We start from the raw sequence: 20,439 nt of genomic DNA on the forward strand, positions 1-20,439 counted from the left end.
CTAACGCCCCCTTCCCCGCAGCCTAAAACTAAGTCTCCCGGCGGGGTGCCTAACACTAACCCTCCTGGGTGGGGTGCCTAACCCTAAGTCCCCCCGGGAGCCCTAAAACCTAACCCCCCCACACCTCCCGTGGCTGTACGTGCCCAGCTTACCCTCGTTCAGTATGCCGGGTGTCGGGCTCCCGGCGTAGGTCTAGTGACAGGCGTCGTGATTTCGACGGCTGTCAGTACCTTCCCGGGATTTGACAGTCGGGAAGCCGGTGGTCGGCATTTCGACCGTCGGCTTCCTGGCTGCATCCCCCCCGGCTACCACACACAAAGATCATACTACAACCTATCCTCGCACATAATGACTTTTTTTCATAAGTATACAATTGTATCTTCAGATGCATTAAAATTAACCACTTGTAATTGACTAAAATGTATTGCTTATAATATAGATGTAACTTAAATCCACTTATGACTCATTCCTTTGACTTGCTGAGAACATATGTGAACATATAATACTATAGTGGGCACTTGCAATGTGAAAGCACACAACCATTTTCTAGATCTAACTATGCTATTAACTGTATAGCAATTCTAGGGAAAGCAAAGCTAGAGATTTGCAACAATTTGGGTTCTAGCAATAAAACCAGGGTGTGATGCAGTGTTGAATGTAAACAGGGCTGGATTAAGGTCTGTCGGGGCTCCAGAGCAACTAACTTGCGGGGGCAACCCCACCAATAAAGTTGATTCCCTCTATGTATTGTGGTGAGGGGTTGTCTCTCACCTGAATTGCCCACATTCCTGTGGGATCAGCTCCCTTCAAGGGAGACTAGAGTGAAACCTGTGTATTCTGCAGTAGAAGTGGAGGTGTGGAACACTGGGTTTTCACAGTTGCACAGGCCCAGCTGCAGCTCATCACTGAGAGACAGAAAGGGTTTAAAACTCATACACCCAGTGCTCTGGGCACTGATGCTGGCCAGCGGCCAGGTAGTAGGCCAAAGTTTCTTTAGTACCAGGGACTGATGAGATTGGCTGTGCTAGAAGAGCATGGCAGATTGAAGCTGCAGGCCATTGCAGCAGACTGACCATTAAGCACTGGGAGTGCTGGGACATTTACTTTCATATGTTTATTTATGTTATGTGCCTTTGTGTCCATGCCTAAGCCTATGTATGCTAAAGTGCAGTGTCTGCTGCCATTAAAGACACTGGGCCTGATTCAGACCCGGTCGCAAGCACTGAGAGCTCGCAACCGGGTCGATGGTGGCCCAGAGCACATGCGCCCGACGGAGCCGGCTCCGTTGTGCGCATGCGCGAGACCCGGATAGCGACGGACAATCCGTCGCCCCGGGTCTCGCACCAAAGGGGGCGTGCTGTCGATGTTGAGTGACAGCACGCCCCCTTTGGTGGGCGGGCCGGGGGGTGGCTGCCCAGACGGAGGCGTTCCCATGAGAACGCCTACCGTCTGGGGGCGGCCCCACTGACATCACAAGTGATGTCAGTGGGAGAGCTTTCGGCTCTGTTAGAGCCGAAAGCTCTCTGGGGCTTGCGGCCACGAGACCCTACCACAAGGGTCTCGTCGCAAGCCTGATGGTCGCGATGGTCTTGACCATTGCGACCATCATCCTGGCCGCTCGCATTAGCTGTGGGTGGCAACCCACAGCAATGTGAGCGGCCAGGAGGCCGCTCCATAAAAATGAAAAGATGCCCTGATTCAGAGCGAGCGCTCTGTCAGAGCGTCTGGCTCTAAATCAGGGCCTCTGTTTTACTGAGTACCTGCCTGACTTGAGTCCTTATTTCTACACCCTGTGTTACAATATCTAATCCCCTGACCCCCCCCCGCCCCAGGCCTGCCATCCCACATTGGGGTCCCCTTTACCTTAGGTTGTTCTTCTTGACTGTGTGGGTCTTCAAGACTCCGCTAATAACTGGCACTGGCAGCGATGCTTAATATAATTATGTCAGCGACACTACCAGGAGGAAGTGGTCTGGGGACTAAGACCATGATCAGTTGGCCCAGGAACTAGGACCACGATCAGGTAGTACCAGGTACTAGGACCGAGACCTGGCACCTTAAGAGTCACCATGTGGACACTGGTTGTGCCCGTGTGGGGGCCACTGGGCGACCGTCCTGCCTATAATCTGAATGTAAATCAGCCGTAAATGCTCCCGCATTGCCTGCACGGAAGTAAATGCATATTTTTGCCCATATGCAGAGATGTACTGTATGCATCTTTGACAGTGGGCAATCTGTCTCCCAGTCACTTGATTGATCCATGTAAGTACTGAAGTTTATTTATTTTTAGTTAATGGTTCCATAGTCTGATGCTAAATGTACAGTATTCCCATTACAGTGTATACATTATTTTGTAGCTTCAACATATAATTATGACACAACTGACTAAAAATTCACCAGGATATAGGGGCAAATTATTAAACCTTTGAAAGAGTGAAGAAGTTGCCCATTGCAAACAATCACGTTTGAGGTGGCATTTATCAAGTACATTCTATAAAATGATAGGTAGACGCTGATTGGTTGCTATGGTCAACTACTCCACTCTTATGATGGTTTGATACATTCCCCCCCATAGTGACATCACTTGAGCACAAGGTACTTTCGGGTAGATGACCTAAACCTTGGAGAGAGATAAACCAATCAATAAGCTCCTAAATGTCATTTTTCAAACACAGCCTCTAAACTGACAGGAGCTGATTGGTTGGTAGTTTATCTCTCTCTACTTCATCTCTCTCCAGGGCTTAGTACATATCCTCCTTTGTGCTTTATGGTTTACTAGTTCTTAGTGAATTAATTGGCACATTTTCTCATCAGTCGATTGGGTGCATAATCAGCTAATTTACTCTGCATTACAGATAACAGCTCACAGCTCAATCAGTAAAATAGCAAATAATAAAGTGAAAGAAGATGTCATATTTCAGTTTCACCAGTACAAACACACAGGAAGAAAATGCCCTGCTATAATGGTGCAGGAGCAGGGTCACTACTAACCATGTTTCATCAGGACAATAATCAGGGGTGTACCTATAATAAGGCGACATGAGGAAAGCCGTCTCAGGAGTAAAAAAAAGGCCAATTCGCTTGGTTGGTGAATCAAATAATGCTTAAAAATGACTTTTTTTTATAAAGTGCACAGAAGTTGTACAAGGGATGAAAACGGCCCCATTTCCAGTTCTGAGACTTCCAGTGCTAAAAACTAGGAGCCATTGATGTGGACTGAAAGGCAAACATGGAAACACATGACACAGATCACATGATGAGAGGCCAACATGAAAAAACATGACATAGATCACATGATGAGAGGCAAACATGAAAACACATGACATACATCACATGATGAGAGGCAAACATGAAAACCCATGACATAGATCACATGATGAGAGGCAAACATGAAAACACATGACATAGATCACATGATGAGAGGCCAACATGAAAACCCATGACATAGATCACATGATGAGAGGCAAACATGAAAACACATGACATAGATCACATGAGAGGCAAACATGAAAACACATGACATAGATCACATGATGAGAGGCCAACATGAAAACACAATGACACAGATCACATGATGAGAGGCCAACAAGAAAACACATGACATAGATCACATGATGAGAGGCCAACATGAAAACACAATGACACAGATCACATGATGAGAGGCCAACATGAAAACACAATGACACAGATCACATGATGAGAGGCCAACATGAAAACACAATGACACAGATCACATGATGAGAGGCCAACATGAAAACACATGACACAGATCACATGATGAGAGGCCAACATGAAAACACAATGACACAGATCACATGATGAGAGGCAAACATGAAAACACAATGACACAGATCACATGATGAGAGGCCAACATGAAAACACATGACACAGATCACATGATGAGAGGCCAACATGAATACACAATGACACAGATCACATGATGAGAGGCAAACATGAAAACACATGACACAGATCACACGATGAGAGGCAAACATGAAAACACAATGACACAGATCACATGATGAGAGGCCAACATGAAAACACAATGACACAGATCACATGATGAGAGGCCAACATGAAAACACATGACACAGATCACATGATGAGAGGCAAACATGAAAACACAATGACACAGATCACATGATGAGAGGCAAACATGAAAACACAATGACATAGATCACATGATGAGAGGCCAACATGAAAACACAATGACACAGATCACATGATGAGAGTCAAACATGATATTGGGAGCACTTATGTGTGGCACAGTTATGTATTGGGACAATGATATCTGGCATGTTATATATTGGGAGCATTTGTGTGGCATAATTATGTATTGGGACAATGATGTCTGGCATGTTATGGGCAACACAGACGGTGTAATGGTTAGCATTACTGCCTCACAGCACTGAGGTCGTGGGTTCAATTCCCACCACGGCCCTAACTGTGCAGAGTTTGTATATTCTCCCTGTGCTTGCGTGGGTTTCCTCCGGGTACTCCGGTTTCCTCCCACACTCCAAAAATATACTGGTAGGTTAATTGGCTCCCAACAAAAAAAAATTAACCCTAGTGTGTATGTGTGTGTGCATGTGATAGGGAATATAGATTGTAAGCTCCACTGGGGCAGGGACTGATGTGATTGGTCAACTATTCTCTGTAAAGCGCTGCGGAATATGTGTGCGCTATATAATTAACTGATAATAATAATAATAATAATGTTATATATTGGGAGCACTAATGTGTGGCATAATTATGTATTGGGACAATGATGTCTGGCATGTTATATATTGGGAGCACTTATGTGTGGCATAATTATGTATTGGGCAATGATGTCTGCCATGTTACATATTGGAAGCACTTATGTGTGGCATAATTATGTATTGGGAAAATGATGTCTGGCATGTTATATATTGGGAGCACTTATGTGTGGCATAATTATGTATTGGGCAATGATGTCTGGCATGTTATATATTTGGAGCACTTATGTGTGGCATAATTATGTATTGGGCAATAATGTCTGGCATGTTATATATTGGGAGCACTTATGTGTGGCATAATTATGTATTGGGCAATGATGTCTGGCATGTTATATATTGGGAACATTTATGTGTGGCATAATTATGTATTGGGACAATGATGTCTGGCATGTTATATATTGGGAGCACTTATGTGTGGCATAATTATGTATTGGGACAATGATGTCTGGCATGTTATATATTTGGAGCACTTATGTGTGGCATAATTATGTATTGGGACACTGATGTCTGGCATGTTATATATTGGAAGCATTTATGTGTGGCATAATTATGTATTGGGACAATGATGTCAGGCATGTTATATATTGTGAACATTTATGTGTGGCATACTCTATTACTGTCCAGAGTGCACACACAAATGTTGTTTCCAAAGTTTTGTTAAAAGCGATAGTGAGGTTTTATGTAAATGGCTGGGAGGGAACAGGGGCGGTAGGATGAATATTTGCCTAGAGCACCCAGAAACCTTGCACCAGCCCTGAATCTGGCCCTGGTTACACCCATGTACGGATTCCGTAAGCTGCAAAATTAGGAGGTGTAATTGTTCCTGTGACACTGATCTGTCAGAGCCAATGGACTGGCAGTGCGATGATATCACAGGAAGTTTCCCAGGAGCACAGTGCCAGGACATGAGCGTCTCACACTCAATTATACTCATGAATATTCATGACTGACCAAAATATAAGCTAACTGCATGTTGGAATGTAAGATGGTGAATATAAAAGACAATATACAGTACACAGTAAATGTAACATATGCTTAGTTACATGTCGTCTGTTGAGATATCTGTTTAATGTGGAGGCACGTATCAGTGTTAGATACGCCATAAACTGTGAGATAAGGAAGACGCAGACAAATATACACGTTACCAGAGGCACATGACCACAATTCAGATACAGCTACAAACATGACATAGCATTAACATGCACCCACAACCAAAATGCACCCACAATGTACACTGTGGGAGCAGACACTGACAGTGGGAGACAACAGATTGCATAGTTGCCTACTCTAGCCAGGATTTCAAGGAGGCTCACAAATTTGGGTCAGTTCCCCCAGCTCCGGGGAGGGACCCTGCAGCATCTCACCCACTTCTTTAGTGAAGTGGGCGGCGTAGGAAGTAGGAAGCTTGATGGCACAGTTCTCTGATAAAAGCGTCATTCTGAATCTGTCTTACGACGTAAATAAACAAATTACAGCATTAAGGGGTCTATTTACTAAGCAGTGTTAGGAGACAGAGTGAAAAGTGATAAGAAAGTAAATAGACCCCTAAGGGTGGTGGGGCCCTGATGACACACAGCCCTGCCCCTTCTACCTGGACCGACCTGGAACTCCGGATACACAGGAAGAAAAAGTAGGTAAGTATGTGGAGTAGTATACAGGAGGCCACACATCACGCCAAAGAGGGTCACTTTGTAAGGGACAGAGGGAGTTAGGGGGGTATTCATGAAAGCTTGGATAGAGATACAATTTGCTATGCGATCTGGGCATGACCTTACCGCCCATGAAAAATTTATCATCCGGCACCTGCAGGGTCAGGGGCTCTGAAAGGAGCCCGTCCCTGCGATCTGCCACGAGTGCTGTCAGGGCTATTGCGCTTGTGCAGTTACGCTGACTGCACATGCGTGGCCGCCATTGCTGGGGATGGTCCCGGGGGAACCCTATGACGGCTAAGTATGCGAAGTGTAGCTCATAGGGTACGGCAGCTAGCACTATCTTCAGATGGCGTTAGCTGAGGGGGGCAATTTCCGAAACGCGTTGAATTCCGGAAGTAGGAAAATCTGGCAGCATCGCAACGCCTATAGAAACCTATGGGGGATGCGGCTGCCAGCGGGAATGTAGTGATCGCAGCAGGTGTCGGAGATATCTGCTGTGGTCCATCCTTCATACATCTGGGGGAAACATAATATTTGCGGTCAACTCCCGGGTGTTTTCGGGGATTACGCCGCAAATATACAATGGTAAATGTGCCCCAAAGTAACAACCAGTCTGCTCCTAACTGTCAATGTACTGGCTGACAGTTAGGAGCAGATTGGTTGGTACATTATCTCTTACACTTTTATCTCTCTCCAAGCTTTCATGTACCCGCACCACCTTAGTGTTTTACAATTTTTAAATGGAAGGTATCTAATATAAACTTTGATTTATCTGAATGTATTTTTTTTCAAACTAAAAATCCCAATTAAGCAATGTTGCTGTTGATAAATAGAGGGATATGGTAAATATTGTATTTCTATAAGAATTAAACATTTCAGATTAATCTGGATTTAGTTAGAAATATTATCTGCTGCCATATCCAGTCTCATGGAGTAAAATGCTGAAAAAGAATAATGTTCTAGAACTGAACATCATCCCCGCTGCACTATGCACGCAGCACGCGGACTGACATTTGCTGCATCTACACTATAGAATCCAAACAGTAAATAACACAATGCATGCGGGGACAAAATGGAGGATCACTCATAACAGCTGGTGCAGAGGTGAAAGGTCATGTTACCCACAGCAACCAATAGGATTATAGGTTTAGAAAATAAAATAAAATGTCTGCTTGGTTGGCTGGTAGAGGCATCACCACTTTTTACCTTTTCACCTGTTCATATAAATGTCTCCCAATGTTAATGGGGTAGATTTAGAGCTACTGCTTTCTGTCACACTACGCTGTACTTACCCCGGGGACCAAGCTGTACCATTCACTACATGATCTGCCCATGCACTTGCACCATTGTATAACCTTTACAGACGCAGCCAAAATGAAAAATAAAAAGTGTTATCAAATGAAACAAAACATTGACATGAGATTAGCTGACTGTATACAATGATATACTGTATGAGGGTGATGCAAATAAATACTCCATGCAAAGTCCTACAGTATGTAAAACAAATTTGAGACATATGCTGGCTACACATTATATGATATAGCCTTCGTACAGCCGACGAACGATATATCACTAAGAGCGATATATCGGTTCGTGTATACACATGATATATCTGCGAATGATGTAGTTCACAGATATATATCGTGTCGGCCGTGCAGCCTGACAGATGCAATATATCTTACAGATATATCGTGCGCATGCGCCGGTGTGTACGGGTGACCGACCAACCGCCCCGTTACACTGGCTGCAGGATCCGCCGACACTGACATCACAACTGGCTGGCCACATTTAAATGTCTTGTCTGGCCAGAAGTATATATTGAGCAGCCGATTGGTAAGTCCGTACACTTACCAAAATGGTCGCTCGGTCTGCAGGCTGGTCGGTTGGACTCCTGGTCGCTTAGGCGTGTACCCTACAACAAAGTTAACTACTGTAACTGTACCTACAAGTGGTAATTGTTAGTCAGATATTATTTGCATGATCCTCATATGCTGATATAATGCAAATGAAACACAGCACACACACAGAGGTTCAGAACTACACTTTCTGCTATCTGCTATACCTCCCTCCCCCTTTTCAGATTTCAGATTACATAAAATTTGTATCTCGATTTGAATTTCTTGCAGGTACAGCTCTCGACATGCTCTACGCATTATGATTATTTTTTAGTTTAGTAAATTTGTATAAGACTTTCAATTGCTCCTGACATTTTATAGAGACGGAATACAGGGCCTGATTCAGAGGCGCTCGCAAAAAGCGAGCGCTCACTCTGAATCAGGACGGGCGCTGTTTTTTTTAGTTGCGGCCTCCTGGCAGCTCGCAGCTATTGCAAGCAGCTATTGCAAGCAGCCAGGATGAAGGTCGCAATGGTCAAGACCATCGCGACCATCGGGCTTGCGACGAGACCCTTGTGGTAGGGTCTCATGGCCACAAGCCCCAGAGAGTTTCTGGCTCTAATAGAGCCGGAAGCTCTCTCACTGACATCAATGGTGATGTCAGTGGGGCTGCCCACAAACGGCAAGCGTTCGCTTGGGAACGCCTCTGTTTGTGAAGCCACACCCGGCCACGCCTACAAAACGGGGTGAGCTGTCGATCAACATCGACAGCCGCCCCTTTTGTAGTGAGTCCCGGAGCGAGTGCTTTTCGTGCTCGCTCCGGGGCTCACGCGTGTGCACTGGGCCACCATCGACCCACTTGCGAGCGGGTCTGAATCAGGCCCACAGTTCATTGTGAATGGTTTGTGATAAGCCATAGTCCTGCAGTAGGTTACCTAAGGAAATGTCACCTGAACGAGTGCACATGACTATACAGTACTTCTGCTATTTATATCCATAAATAAATAAATGTTTCTCCTTTGCTACCGCTTGTAAACCAAGTTGTAATATAGGTTATTGTTTTCCAAAAAAAATGCAAATATAACAATTTATATATCAAAATAGTCTTATTTTAATATTTCTGGTGATTACTAACAGATGTATCTCAATATAATTTTTTTTATTGGATATTTCCTGCCAGTAACAGTTATTATAATTGTATCAGGAATAGGTTTACAGAATCGATGATCGGTGATCCATCAGGTAATCCGGAAAATTCAACATGAAAAAAATCCCCAAATTGCCGATTTTCGACCATTTTTTGGGTCAGCATTGGGGAATCAAGGATGTCCAACGTGTTAGAGTTCTCTGATGCCTTGGAGTCAGCAGAATGAGCATTCGCCCCAATAGCTGCCTGATATATGCGCCCCACTAATTTTTTTGCTCTAGTAACAATGTTAATAATAACCCGCAGCCTGTGCAGTGCCTTGGCTGTATTAAACTCCGGTTGTGGCCTGACGCGTTTCCCTGTCACAGACAGCTTTCTGTGACAGGGAAACGCGTCAGCCTCACCACCAGAGAACCATCCACTTATTGTTGGACTATTCACTGTATATCTTTTGGAGAAAGAACTTATGCCATTAGAAAGTACAGGATTATTCTCAAAAACAAGCCACTTTGGAATCATCAATTCATGGGAGTTTAATACAGCCAAGGGACTGCACAGTCTGCAGGTTATTATTAACCCTGCTGGACATTGTTACTTCTACCCTAATGAACTGAGTGGTACCGGTAAATATAAGTGCTACTTGGATCCTATGTTTTACATCATACAGTGATCTTTTCTTGTGGAACTGGTTTTCCTCTGGTGTATTAATAATATACCCTTACACATGATTAATTAGGGGTTCTTTTTGATTTTATGTTTGATTTGTACATGTATATGATACTTTTACAGATTGAAAGTGTGCTTTTTAAATATGTCCTTTATTTCTTAAAGGATACTCACACAGGCCTTTTTTCATAGTAATCTTGCTTCCCTAATGGGGGTTATAGTTACTCGACTAATTTAACAACAGTTTTATAACAGTACTATATTTATGCGCAGTTTTGTTTATTTTTATAGTTTTTTATGATAGTATTTCTTGGGGTGACTACCCAACTTTCACGGCAGCAATTTTCATGTGTATATATGTACATCCAATTTTGGGTTCTATGGGCCATATTCAATTAGACTGCGAAAAGCTGTTATCGGCGATACTTTATTGCCGATGACATCATTTTCGTATTTCTTACTTATCGTCGTATTCAATTTTTCCAACTTTTTGCCGGTGCGAAAAGTTAATGCATCAGACCCTATGAATAGGTGGCGAAAAGAAGTGCAGAATTGGGGTTTTGGGGTACAAACTTCCAAAAATCACCCTGCACCCCTTGGACAGTCCCCCAAAGGTAATCTGTGTAATTTTTTTTTTAAAGTTCCACAGGACTCTCCAAAAAACAGTACATTTGTTTTGGGGGCAAAAAAAAAAAAGAGACAAACTTTAAAACTAGCGAAATAGACTCAGGGTGGTCCCCAAGTATGCCCCAGGTGTTTTTTTGATTGCGGGTGGTTGCAGCAGGTGGATTTTTCTCAATTTTTAAAAGTTCACTTTAGCCACTTATGCTTGCATCCATTTTCAGGTACCCCAAATTGGATAGGACTAATTATTTTCCCCAAAAAAACTTTGAAAATGCTATTCTTCACTACTTTTTTAAATATGCAAAGCAGCAGCTATTGAGACCATTTAAAGACCCCACATACCTTTAGCAGGGCTATTCGGGGGTACCCATAGTGAACCCCCATGTCAGACCATCCTTTGGGGGTTGTCAGGCTGATTTCCCCAAAAATGACAGGACTTTTCACAGATTTCCTTTTTTCCGGGTCCCGTTTTCGTCTAATTGAAATTGAATACGGGGAATCGTGGGGACGAGCGCAATACTTAATCAACCTGGAATCCAGCGATGACGGCGCAGAGTCCGGCAACGGACTTTTCACTCCAAATTGAATATGCCCATATGTGTCTATTATTGACAGTTCATAGTGTACAGTTGAATTGACTTAGGGTAGCGCCTCCTTTTGTGTAACAATACACTTTGCATTATTGTCAGCTTCCCCATCATGCTGGTACTTGGAGAACCACAAGTACCCGCATGCAGTAGACCCCTACGTCTTTTCTCCCCCGTTTTTTCAAAAACCAGGACTGGCTCACTGAGCCCAGTGCTGGTTGTGCAAAATAAGAGGACCCCTGCGTCTTTTGTGCCCCGTATTTTCACAACCAGGACCGGCTCAGAAAAGCCTGGTGCTGGTTGTGCTTTTAGGGGGGGACCCACCTCATTTTTTTTATTTTATTTTTTTTATTTTAACACTTTACAACCTTTATACACACAGAAGCATGCAGGGATCTCACTGATCTGTGCATGTATTTGTGTAATTCACACCTGAAAGTCGCCAGCATGAAGCAGGTCTATTATTTTAAGGATTTGAAGTTCAATTTTAAGATGTTTTGCTGATGTTTGATTTTTATTGGGATTGAGTGGGATTTGGTTTTATGTTCGATTTGACGCTCAATTTCGCCTTTAGTAAATCTCCAAAGGCAAAATCTCATGAAAACCGAATGCAAGTCCAATGTGAAATCACACAAAACTCAAAATCTAACATTAGTAAATATACCCCTTCAAGAAACCAAATGATTAGCATAAGAAAAGAGGTGGTTTAACCTCTACTATGGGGGCTGGCGTGTGTGCATATCACTTGTTTTCGGTAGCCTATAGCAGTGCACGGGCTTGTTTTATAGGGATGTTTATATTAGGGGCTGGTATTGTGGGCCAAAGACTCTTTGTTTCCAGATTTCCCACGCTCCCTTCCTTTTGGTTTGTTTCTATTTCTGAGTTGGCTTTATTGCAGCGGGAAAGAATGGCAGGTCCCCAGTCAGGATACAATTGTTTAGTTGAGGTGTGCTTCCTTCGCTGACTGATAGTTGGCTGTACCAACCTAACAAGGGGCAGTATAATCACAAAAACGGGTGGGTAGTCAAGGTCGAAGGTGAGTGGATACCTTTTGTTGCTTATAGGGGTTCTATAGTTATGTTTGTGCACTGTGGGCGGTATATGCCTGCTATGCCTGTTGTTGGTTGTGTGTGGGCATTGCAGATTGGCTGATTTCTGTCCGTCCGTTCTTTACCACCATACATCCTTAAATAAATAATAATTAAATAATTATTGCTTCAATAAATAGCCATCAGTTTCTCTGCCAAATCTACGTCTCAGTGTCTTTATTTACTTTTAGTTAAAGGTTAAGTGGTTTGCACACGACACACCTCATCCGATAGAAGGTTTAATGTTTTGCTGGAAGCTATTCTTAAATAAGCTGCATGGAGTGGAGATGGTGCATTTAGGATGGCAATCCTGGATTAGTAGGTGACATCAGAACAATCTAATTGTTCTGTGGGCCTGATTCAGAGCCGGACGCTATTTGCGCTCGCTCAGAAAAAGGGGCCGGCTATTTAAATTGAGCGCTCGCTCTTTGCGGTCTGTTGACGCCTCTATGTCTGAGCGAGCGAACGAAACATGCGCTTGCTATTTTGTAAAGACGCCCCCTGGCCGCTCGCATCATACGTCATCTCCGCTATTTATTTGATTAATTGAGTACATCGAAAGACGTCTGAACTGCTCGCAGTGCTTGTGGTTGGATTTTCCTACCGCAATCATGCGAACAGTTCAGGCTAAGAAACAACCAAGTGACGTGGTCGATGACGCTGCTTTGTAATTATGCACACCTTTAAAATGCCCGTTTTGACCGTTTAGCACGCCTGCGTTCGGATCACCACTGCCCGTTTTCAAGCACCTTCCCCTGTTACCACCCACAAACGCCTCATCCTGTCACTCAAATTAGCAGGCACTCGCTATTTTGCGAGCGCTCGATTTCCGACCGCAATGACTGGTTGGCGCATGCGCATTATGACCCATACGCATGCGCAGTTGTGTGAACATCGCTCTGAGCGAACGAGCGGCCGCTTATGAGCGGCTCTGAATCAGGCCCTGTGTTCCCAGAGCTGATAGAGAAATGTACTTGGTCTCTGCATATTTTGATGACTAGAGAGAGCAAGAGAATGTCTAGCAGTGAATCAAAGTGAGGTGTACGGCTGACCTTAAGCCTGAGACCATTTTTAAACCTTGATGTTGAGGGCCTCATTTATCAGTGAGTTTCATCACTCCCAGCTCCCATGCCCCTCCAAGCTACTTGAGAGACTTGTCTACACCCGCCTCACACACTTTCTTAACTCACACAACTTATTGGATCCACCAGTCCAGCTTTCGTTCCCAACACTCCACACAGACAGCACTGACTAAGGTAGTGAATGATCTGGTCACTGCCAAGGCTAAAGGCCATTACTCACTCCTAATTCTTCTAGATCTCTCTGCTGCTTTTGACACTGTTGACCACTCTCTTCTCATACAAACACTACAATCCCTAGGTCTTAAGGACACTGCTCTTTCTTGGTTCTCTTCCTACCTATCTGATCGCTCTTTCAATGTTCGTTTTTCTGATTCTGCCTCCTCTTCGCTACCTCTATCAGTTGGAGTACCACAAGGTTCAGTCTTAGGTCCTCTGCTTTTCTCAATCTACAGTATATCACCTCTCTTGGCAAACTAATCAGCTCTTTTGGATTTCAGTACCATCTGTACGTGGATGATACTCAAATCTACCTATCCTCCACAGATTTGTCACCATCTGTATTGGTCCGTGTCACTGAATGTCTTTCTGCCATTTCATCTTGGAAGTCATTTTGCCACCTCAAACTTAATATTTCTAAAACAGAATTAATTATATTTCCACCGGCCAATAACAGTTACCAACCTGATCTCTCTATCACTGTTGATAACTCCACAATCCACCCTACCCCACAAGCTCGCTGCCTAGGTGTCATCCTTGACTCTGAATTGTCCTTTGTTCCCCACATTCAATCTGTCTCAAAATCATGTTACATACATTTAAAAAACATATCCAAAATTTGACCATATCTTACACTGCAAAAACTAATCCATGCACTCATTATTTCCCACACTGACTATTGCAATAGTCTCCTTACTGGTCTCCCCAAGAACAGGCTCTCACCACTACAATCCATTAATGCAGCTGCGAGGCTGATCTTCCTCGGGAAAAGTGCTCATCTGCTGCTCTACTCTGCCAATCCCTCCATTGGTCACCGGTTTTCTACAGTATTCAATACAAACTACTTTTACTTACACATAAGGCTATTAACAAAACCACACCAACATACATCTCTTCACTCATCTCAAAATATCTCCCAACCCGACCTCTCTACTCAGCACAAGATCTGCGTCTCTCATCTCCACACATTACTTGCTCCCATTCACGGTTACAGGACTTTATTTTCGGGTTGCACCCACTCTGTGGAATGCCCTCCCACGCAAGACTTTCCTCTAGTCACCAAACCCTCAAGCGTTCCCTGAAAACTGACCTCTTCAGACAAGCTTGTCAGATTCCAGAACTGCCCTCATAACCTTCATAGCTTCCATATCTAATTACATCCCCTTTCACAGTCCACACATAACCTCACACATTGTCTTTTTTCTTTCACATCCTCCTTACCTTTGGCCAACATTCCTGTGTGACTGGATCATACAGCTCACCAAGAACCCCTGCATTCTGGCTGGACCAAAATGCAATATATAGCACTTATCCTTGTGTATCAATGTCTATTTCCCTACAGATTGCAAGCTTGCGAGCAGGACCTTCCTACCTTTATGTCTGTCTGTTATTACCCAGTTTTGTTCTATTAATGTTTCCAACTGTGAAGCGCAATGGCATATGTTGTGCTATATAAGAAATGTGTTAATAAATAAATAAACACGTGAATAAATAAATCATTCACAACTAGTGATAAAACTTGTTGCGTATGACAGTGGTGCTCCAGCCAATCAACTCTCAGCTGTCATCTGTTTGAAAAGTGACAGTTGGGAGCTAATTGGCTGGATCACCATTTATCATACGCAACGAGTTTTATCACTCATTGTAAATTATGAAACTCGCTGATAAATGAGGCTCTGAGTGTGGAGTGCTCCTTTAAGAAATGGTGAGTGACATTTTTGTAGGTGTTTTTAAGTTATTAGATTAATGGGCAGAGTTTTTTTGTCAGGCTTCATCAGGGGGTGTCAGTGTCTTCTTGAAATTCGCTCCCTCCCACCCTTGTTATTTTTGGTTGTATTGACACATTTGTCCAGTGGAAAGAACGGATGTCTGAGTGCATTATATTATATAACATAAATTGGGCGTGCTCTCCTCACAAATGACTCTGATTTTTAGAACCAGGAAAACTGGTCTCCGCCCATCCATCCGGATGTGCAAATGTGTATTAACATACTGCTAACATCATAAATTATTCTAATCAAAATGTCAAAATAACATCCATGTGTCATTATTTATTGAGATGAGGCTTATTGCAGCGAGGAATTTATTAAAGGTGTAATGAGAGACTCCAACCATTAGGGAGGTCATAGAAGATCTGAGGGTATTGTAATAAGACCTTGCCTCTTCACAGCATTGTGAGGCAGGATCCCACGATAAGTCTAAAAGAAGGGTTCCCCATCTGTACTTTCACTGGTTTGTGTTTTGGACCAACCAGAAGCTCTTCATATGTGAAAGCACACAGACACCAATGTAATACAGTATAACTATTAAAATGCACATAATTTCCATTGGCTTAATGGGGAACCTCTTCATCACTGATTAATGTCCAGGCAACAACAAGCAATCAGCAATATGTTTTAAAGAGCACTTTATAAGATATGATCCTCCTTTATAGACATACTGACTGGTGTGATCCCTTGGTAACCCTGTAATCAAATGTATCACTTCTAAAGATGTGCAGCTACAATAACATGCAATACTATACAACAAGCCAACTACTACGTATTTCTACAACGTTGGTGAAAATACCTTTCTGGAGTTGGGGCAGTTTCATCACAGTGGGCATTAGGTACCCGTCTCTCCTGTACAGTCCTCCTAAACACAGGACAAACAGCACAATTCTGTTTTGATAATGTTTAGACACTGCCTGTAGTTATCAAGTCATTGTACTTCAGTCATCCTTTTTGTTTAATCACACATGGAAACTGTCCATGGGGCTGATGCGGAGTTTGCCGCAATTGCGCTTCAAATATCGGGGGCATTTTGCGCTCATTAAAAAAGCCACATATGCCCATATGCCAAGCTGTAACTATCTTAAAATAGGCACCGGTCGGCATCAGTAGCATATGCACCTGGTTTACGCCAGACAAACATCACATACTCTTACATCCCGCTTGCACTCGTGTTTACTTTGCTTACAACAGACAGATGCGGTATTAGGAATCAATGAAGCTGCTAATACCTCTCTAGTACAGCAGAAACAACTCATAAATACAAAAAAGTTTGCTTAAACAAACAAAGAAAAGCATAATCGGCTTTATTCAGAGGTGAACGCAGATGCAACAGCGCCTGCATCTTTGTGCTAATGCTGCGACCGATTCTCAGCCTACTTAAATGCACACTGATAACGGCGCTATTCCGTCTCGGTGCGTACTTAGATCCACCATCATTTGCAACATCGTAGATTGCACCGGGATCCGGTTAAGATGGCTGCAGATGGGATGCCGGAGGTCAGGATACCAACAGCGGAATCCAGACGGCCATCCGAATGCTGACGCTGCTATCTCGAAGAGATCGAGATACCGACTTCGGCATCTCGACCGCCGGCATCCTGAAGGTAAGTATGCGGGTTAGCATTAGCCCGGGAATGGGTGGGGGAGTTAGGGACCTCCTGAGGTGGGTTAGGTACCGACCGGGGAGGCTTAGGCTACGGGGAGCGGGGGTTAGGGTTAGGCACTACCGGGGAGGTTAGGGTTAGGTACCACCCGGGGAGGGTTAGGTTTAGGGTGCGGGAAAGGGATTTAGAGTTAAGCACCACTGGGGGAGGTTAGGGATAGGCACCACCAGGGGGAGGTTACGGTTAGGTACCACCAGGGGAAGGTTGGGGGGGGAATTTGGGGGGTTAGTCTGCTTATCGGCCCTTGTCTGTATTTTGCACATTGGGATGACGCTGTCAGTCTTCTGACCGCCGGCATCCCGTCTGCCGGTCATTCAACCGCCAACATCCTGAAGGTAAGTATGCGGGTTAGTGTTAGGGTTAGTCCGGGGATGAGGGGGTTAGGTTTAGGGAGCTCCCAGGGCGGGTTAGGCTACAGGGAGTGGAGGTAAGGGTTAGGCACCACAGGGGAGGTTAGGGTTAGGCACCACCCCAGGAGAGTTAGGTTTAGGGTGCAGGAAGGGGGGGGGTTTGGGTTAGGCACCACCGGGGGGAGGGTTAGGGGCGGAGAAGGGGAAGGTTAGTCTACTTACTGGTCCCTGTTGGTATTTTGCACATCGGGATGCCACAGTCGGTCTTCTGACCGCTGGTACCCTGTCCGCCGGTCATTCATACCAATTCCATTGCACAAGCCCTATGGCAGGTGCAATTCTGCAGTGTGAACATGGCGCCCTGTGTCTGTCGCTATAGCATCTTTAGAAGTAGTCGCTGCAGCAACATGCCCATATCTGGCTAGCCACCCTCGTTATCTCCCAGGAACGCCTGCTGAAAATCAATCTTTCTGCATACAATTTCGATCTGCATTTTAGCGGAGTAACCATTGGGATGTATGGGCAGTGTGACTCGGAGACATGCATAGACTGAAAACATTGGCCGCTTGCATCCGACATTGCCACTGTGTGCACCTCTGAGCCAGGCCCAATGTGTCGAGTGATTAGGAATCACCAATCGGCATTAGTGGAGCATTGGCAAATGAGCGGTTTGCTAGTGCTGTTCCTCTCATCATTAACATCATCCATTGTTTGCAGAATACCCACAAGTACGTAATACAGCTTTCTCGTCTCTGTGTCGTTATGCATCTGTTTGTAGTTGCTTTATGTGACGAAATCTAAATGGGCGCATATGCGTACAGCCACTTTTCTGGGCATGCACAGTGCAATTTCCATGCAAGATACGCTGCGTGATCTGGCACAACACTTGCTCAGCATCAGCCCCCATGTGTCTAGCCGTCTGAAGCCTACCTAGCAAAAGCATGATCTGCTGTGTGTGTGCTGTGGGCCAGGGAGGCGTACGGGTAGGAGTGGAGAACAAGGTCCAGTGAGTTGTAAGGAAATAGGGGAAGAAGGAGCAGAATAAAATGTGAGACCACATGACCTCCTCTGCACAATGTAGGGAGGACGGGCAATGCCTGCAGCACATCTGGGATCAGAGGGGAAAGGACGTGCAGTCTGCACCGTGTGCTCTCTGTCCTTTCTCCAGACGAAAAAGCTGCCAGGTCCCTGCTTACTTCATTACAGTAAGTTACTGAATTGTTCGTTATGCACCAATGTGCTGCAAAACCGCTGTCTTTGGTTCCACTTAATAACTATGAAACTTGGCACGTGGTATCTGGTCCATAAAGGATGGACATTAGCTCTAAAGCAGTACACACAATATATAAAGCAGTACACACAATCTATAAAGCAGTACACACAATCTATAAAGCAGTACACACAATATATAAAGCAGTACACACAATCTATAAAGCAGTACACACAATCTATAAAGCAGTACACACAATCTATAAAGCAGTACACACAATCTATAAAGCAGTACACACAATCTATAAAGCAGTACACACAATCTAAAAAGCAGTACACACAATATATAAAGCAGTACACATGACACAATCTATAAAGCAGTACACACAATCTATAAAGCAGTACACACAATATATAAAGCAGTACACACAATATATAAAGCAGTACACACAATATATAAAGCAGTACAGACAATATATAAGCAGTACACACAATATATAAAGCAGTACACACAATATATAAAGCAGTACACACAATATAAAAAGCAGTACACACAATATATAAAGCAGTACACACAATATAAAAAGCAGTACACACAATATATAAAGCAGTACACACAATATATAAAGCAGTACACACAATATAAAAAGCAGTACACACAATATATAAAGCAGTACACATGACACAATCTATAAAGCAGTACACACAATATATAAAGCAGTACACACAATATATAAAGCAGTACACACAATCTATAAAGCAGTACAGACAATATATAAGCAGTACACACAATATATAAAGCAGTACACACAATCTATAAAGCAGTACAGACAATATATAAGCAGTACACACAATATATAAAGCAGTACACACAATATATAAAGCAGTACAGACAATATATAAGCAGTAAACACAATATATAAAGCAGTACACACAATATATAAAGCAGTACACACAATATATACGAGTACGTGGTGCTAAGGCAGCTAACTCCAGCAGAAATATTTGCCTCACCATCATGTGCCACGAGGCTAAGGGGTAAATTTACTAAGATGGGAGTTCTATTAAGAAGTGATGTTGCCCATAGCAACCAATCAGATTACATGTATTATCTTCCAGAAGGTGCTAGATAAATGAGAAGTAGAATCTCATTGGTTGCTATGGGTAACATCACTTTTTAAATAGAACTCACATTTTAGTAAATGTACCCCTAAGGGTACTGATTGAGAGTGATGCTATGTAAGTTTAAGATACAGTAATTACATTGGTAAGTGTGACTAACTGAAAGGGAGGGTCCATTTCTAGGGAGGAGAAAACAGCGTTAATTAAAGTCTACTTGGATGAGGGTGTTAGTGGCAATTTTATTGTCTGCTGTTCCTGTCCAATCATGTACAACATTAGACACTTCCAGTCCTTTCAGGTATGAATTATACACCCAGGCGTGCCCCTTGCTCCTGCGTCTGGGGCCAGAGGCTTACTTCTCCCTTAGTAAGCACTACGCTGGGACACTACGTAAAGAGAGGGGTTGTGAAAGAAATTCATAAGACCTTTGAATACATTTGCCGCCAACTTGCGGTGTTCAGTTTGCTTTGTATTCCTGCTCATTAGGCAGGATAAGTTCATGGTTTATAATTGCATAGTATATTGGGCTTCTTCAGCGATGTATGTAAACCCGATGTTTTTTACATCTCCGATGTTTTTAGATCTGCGCATGCGCAGAAGCCACACTGCCGATGTGCATATCTGGTGCTGCGATGTCGCTCGCGGCACCCCTAAAGTCACAGCAAGAT

The 20,439-nt window shown here is 43.7% G+C and overlaps 1 protein-coding gene across 14 annotated transcripts in view; it reads right to left on the reverse strand.

The window, feature by feature from the left end:
* The window catches only part of RIMS2 (regulating synaptic membrane exocytosis 2), an 801,312-nt gene that overhangs the window by 204,932 nt on the left and 575,941 nt on the right, over window positions 1–20,439 (reverse strand). Inside the window, exons 22-23 of one of the 14 annotated variants that reach the window (XM_088442657.1) lie at window positions 16,223–16,288; window positions 7,702–7,764 (exon numbers count right to left, since the gene is read on the reverse strand). The exons of the other annotated variants lie outside the window; for them this stretch is intronic. Coding sequence (XP_088298783.1) covers window positions 7,702–7,764; window positions 16,223–16,288 — 129 coding nt within the window. The remainder of the gene's footprint in view (window positions 1–7,701; window positions 7,765–16,222; window positions 16,289–20,439) is intronic. 14 annotated transcript variants of the gene reach the window in all.

The sequence above is a fragment of the Taudactylus pleione genome, unplaced genomic scaffold, assembly GCF_031769625.1.
Source record: "Taudactylus pleione unplaced genomic scaffold, aTauple2 ptg000314l, whole genome shotgun sequence".
NCBI lineage: Eukaryota > Metazoa > Chordata > Amphibia > Anura > Myobatrachidae > Taudactylus > Taudactylus pleione.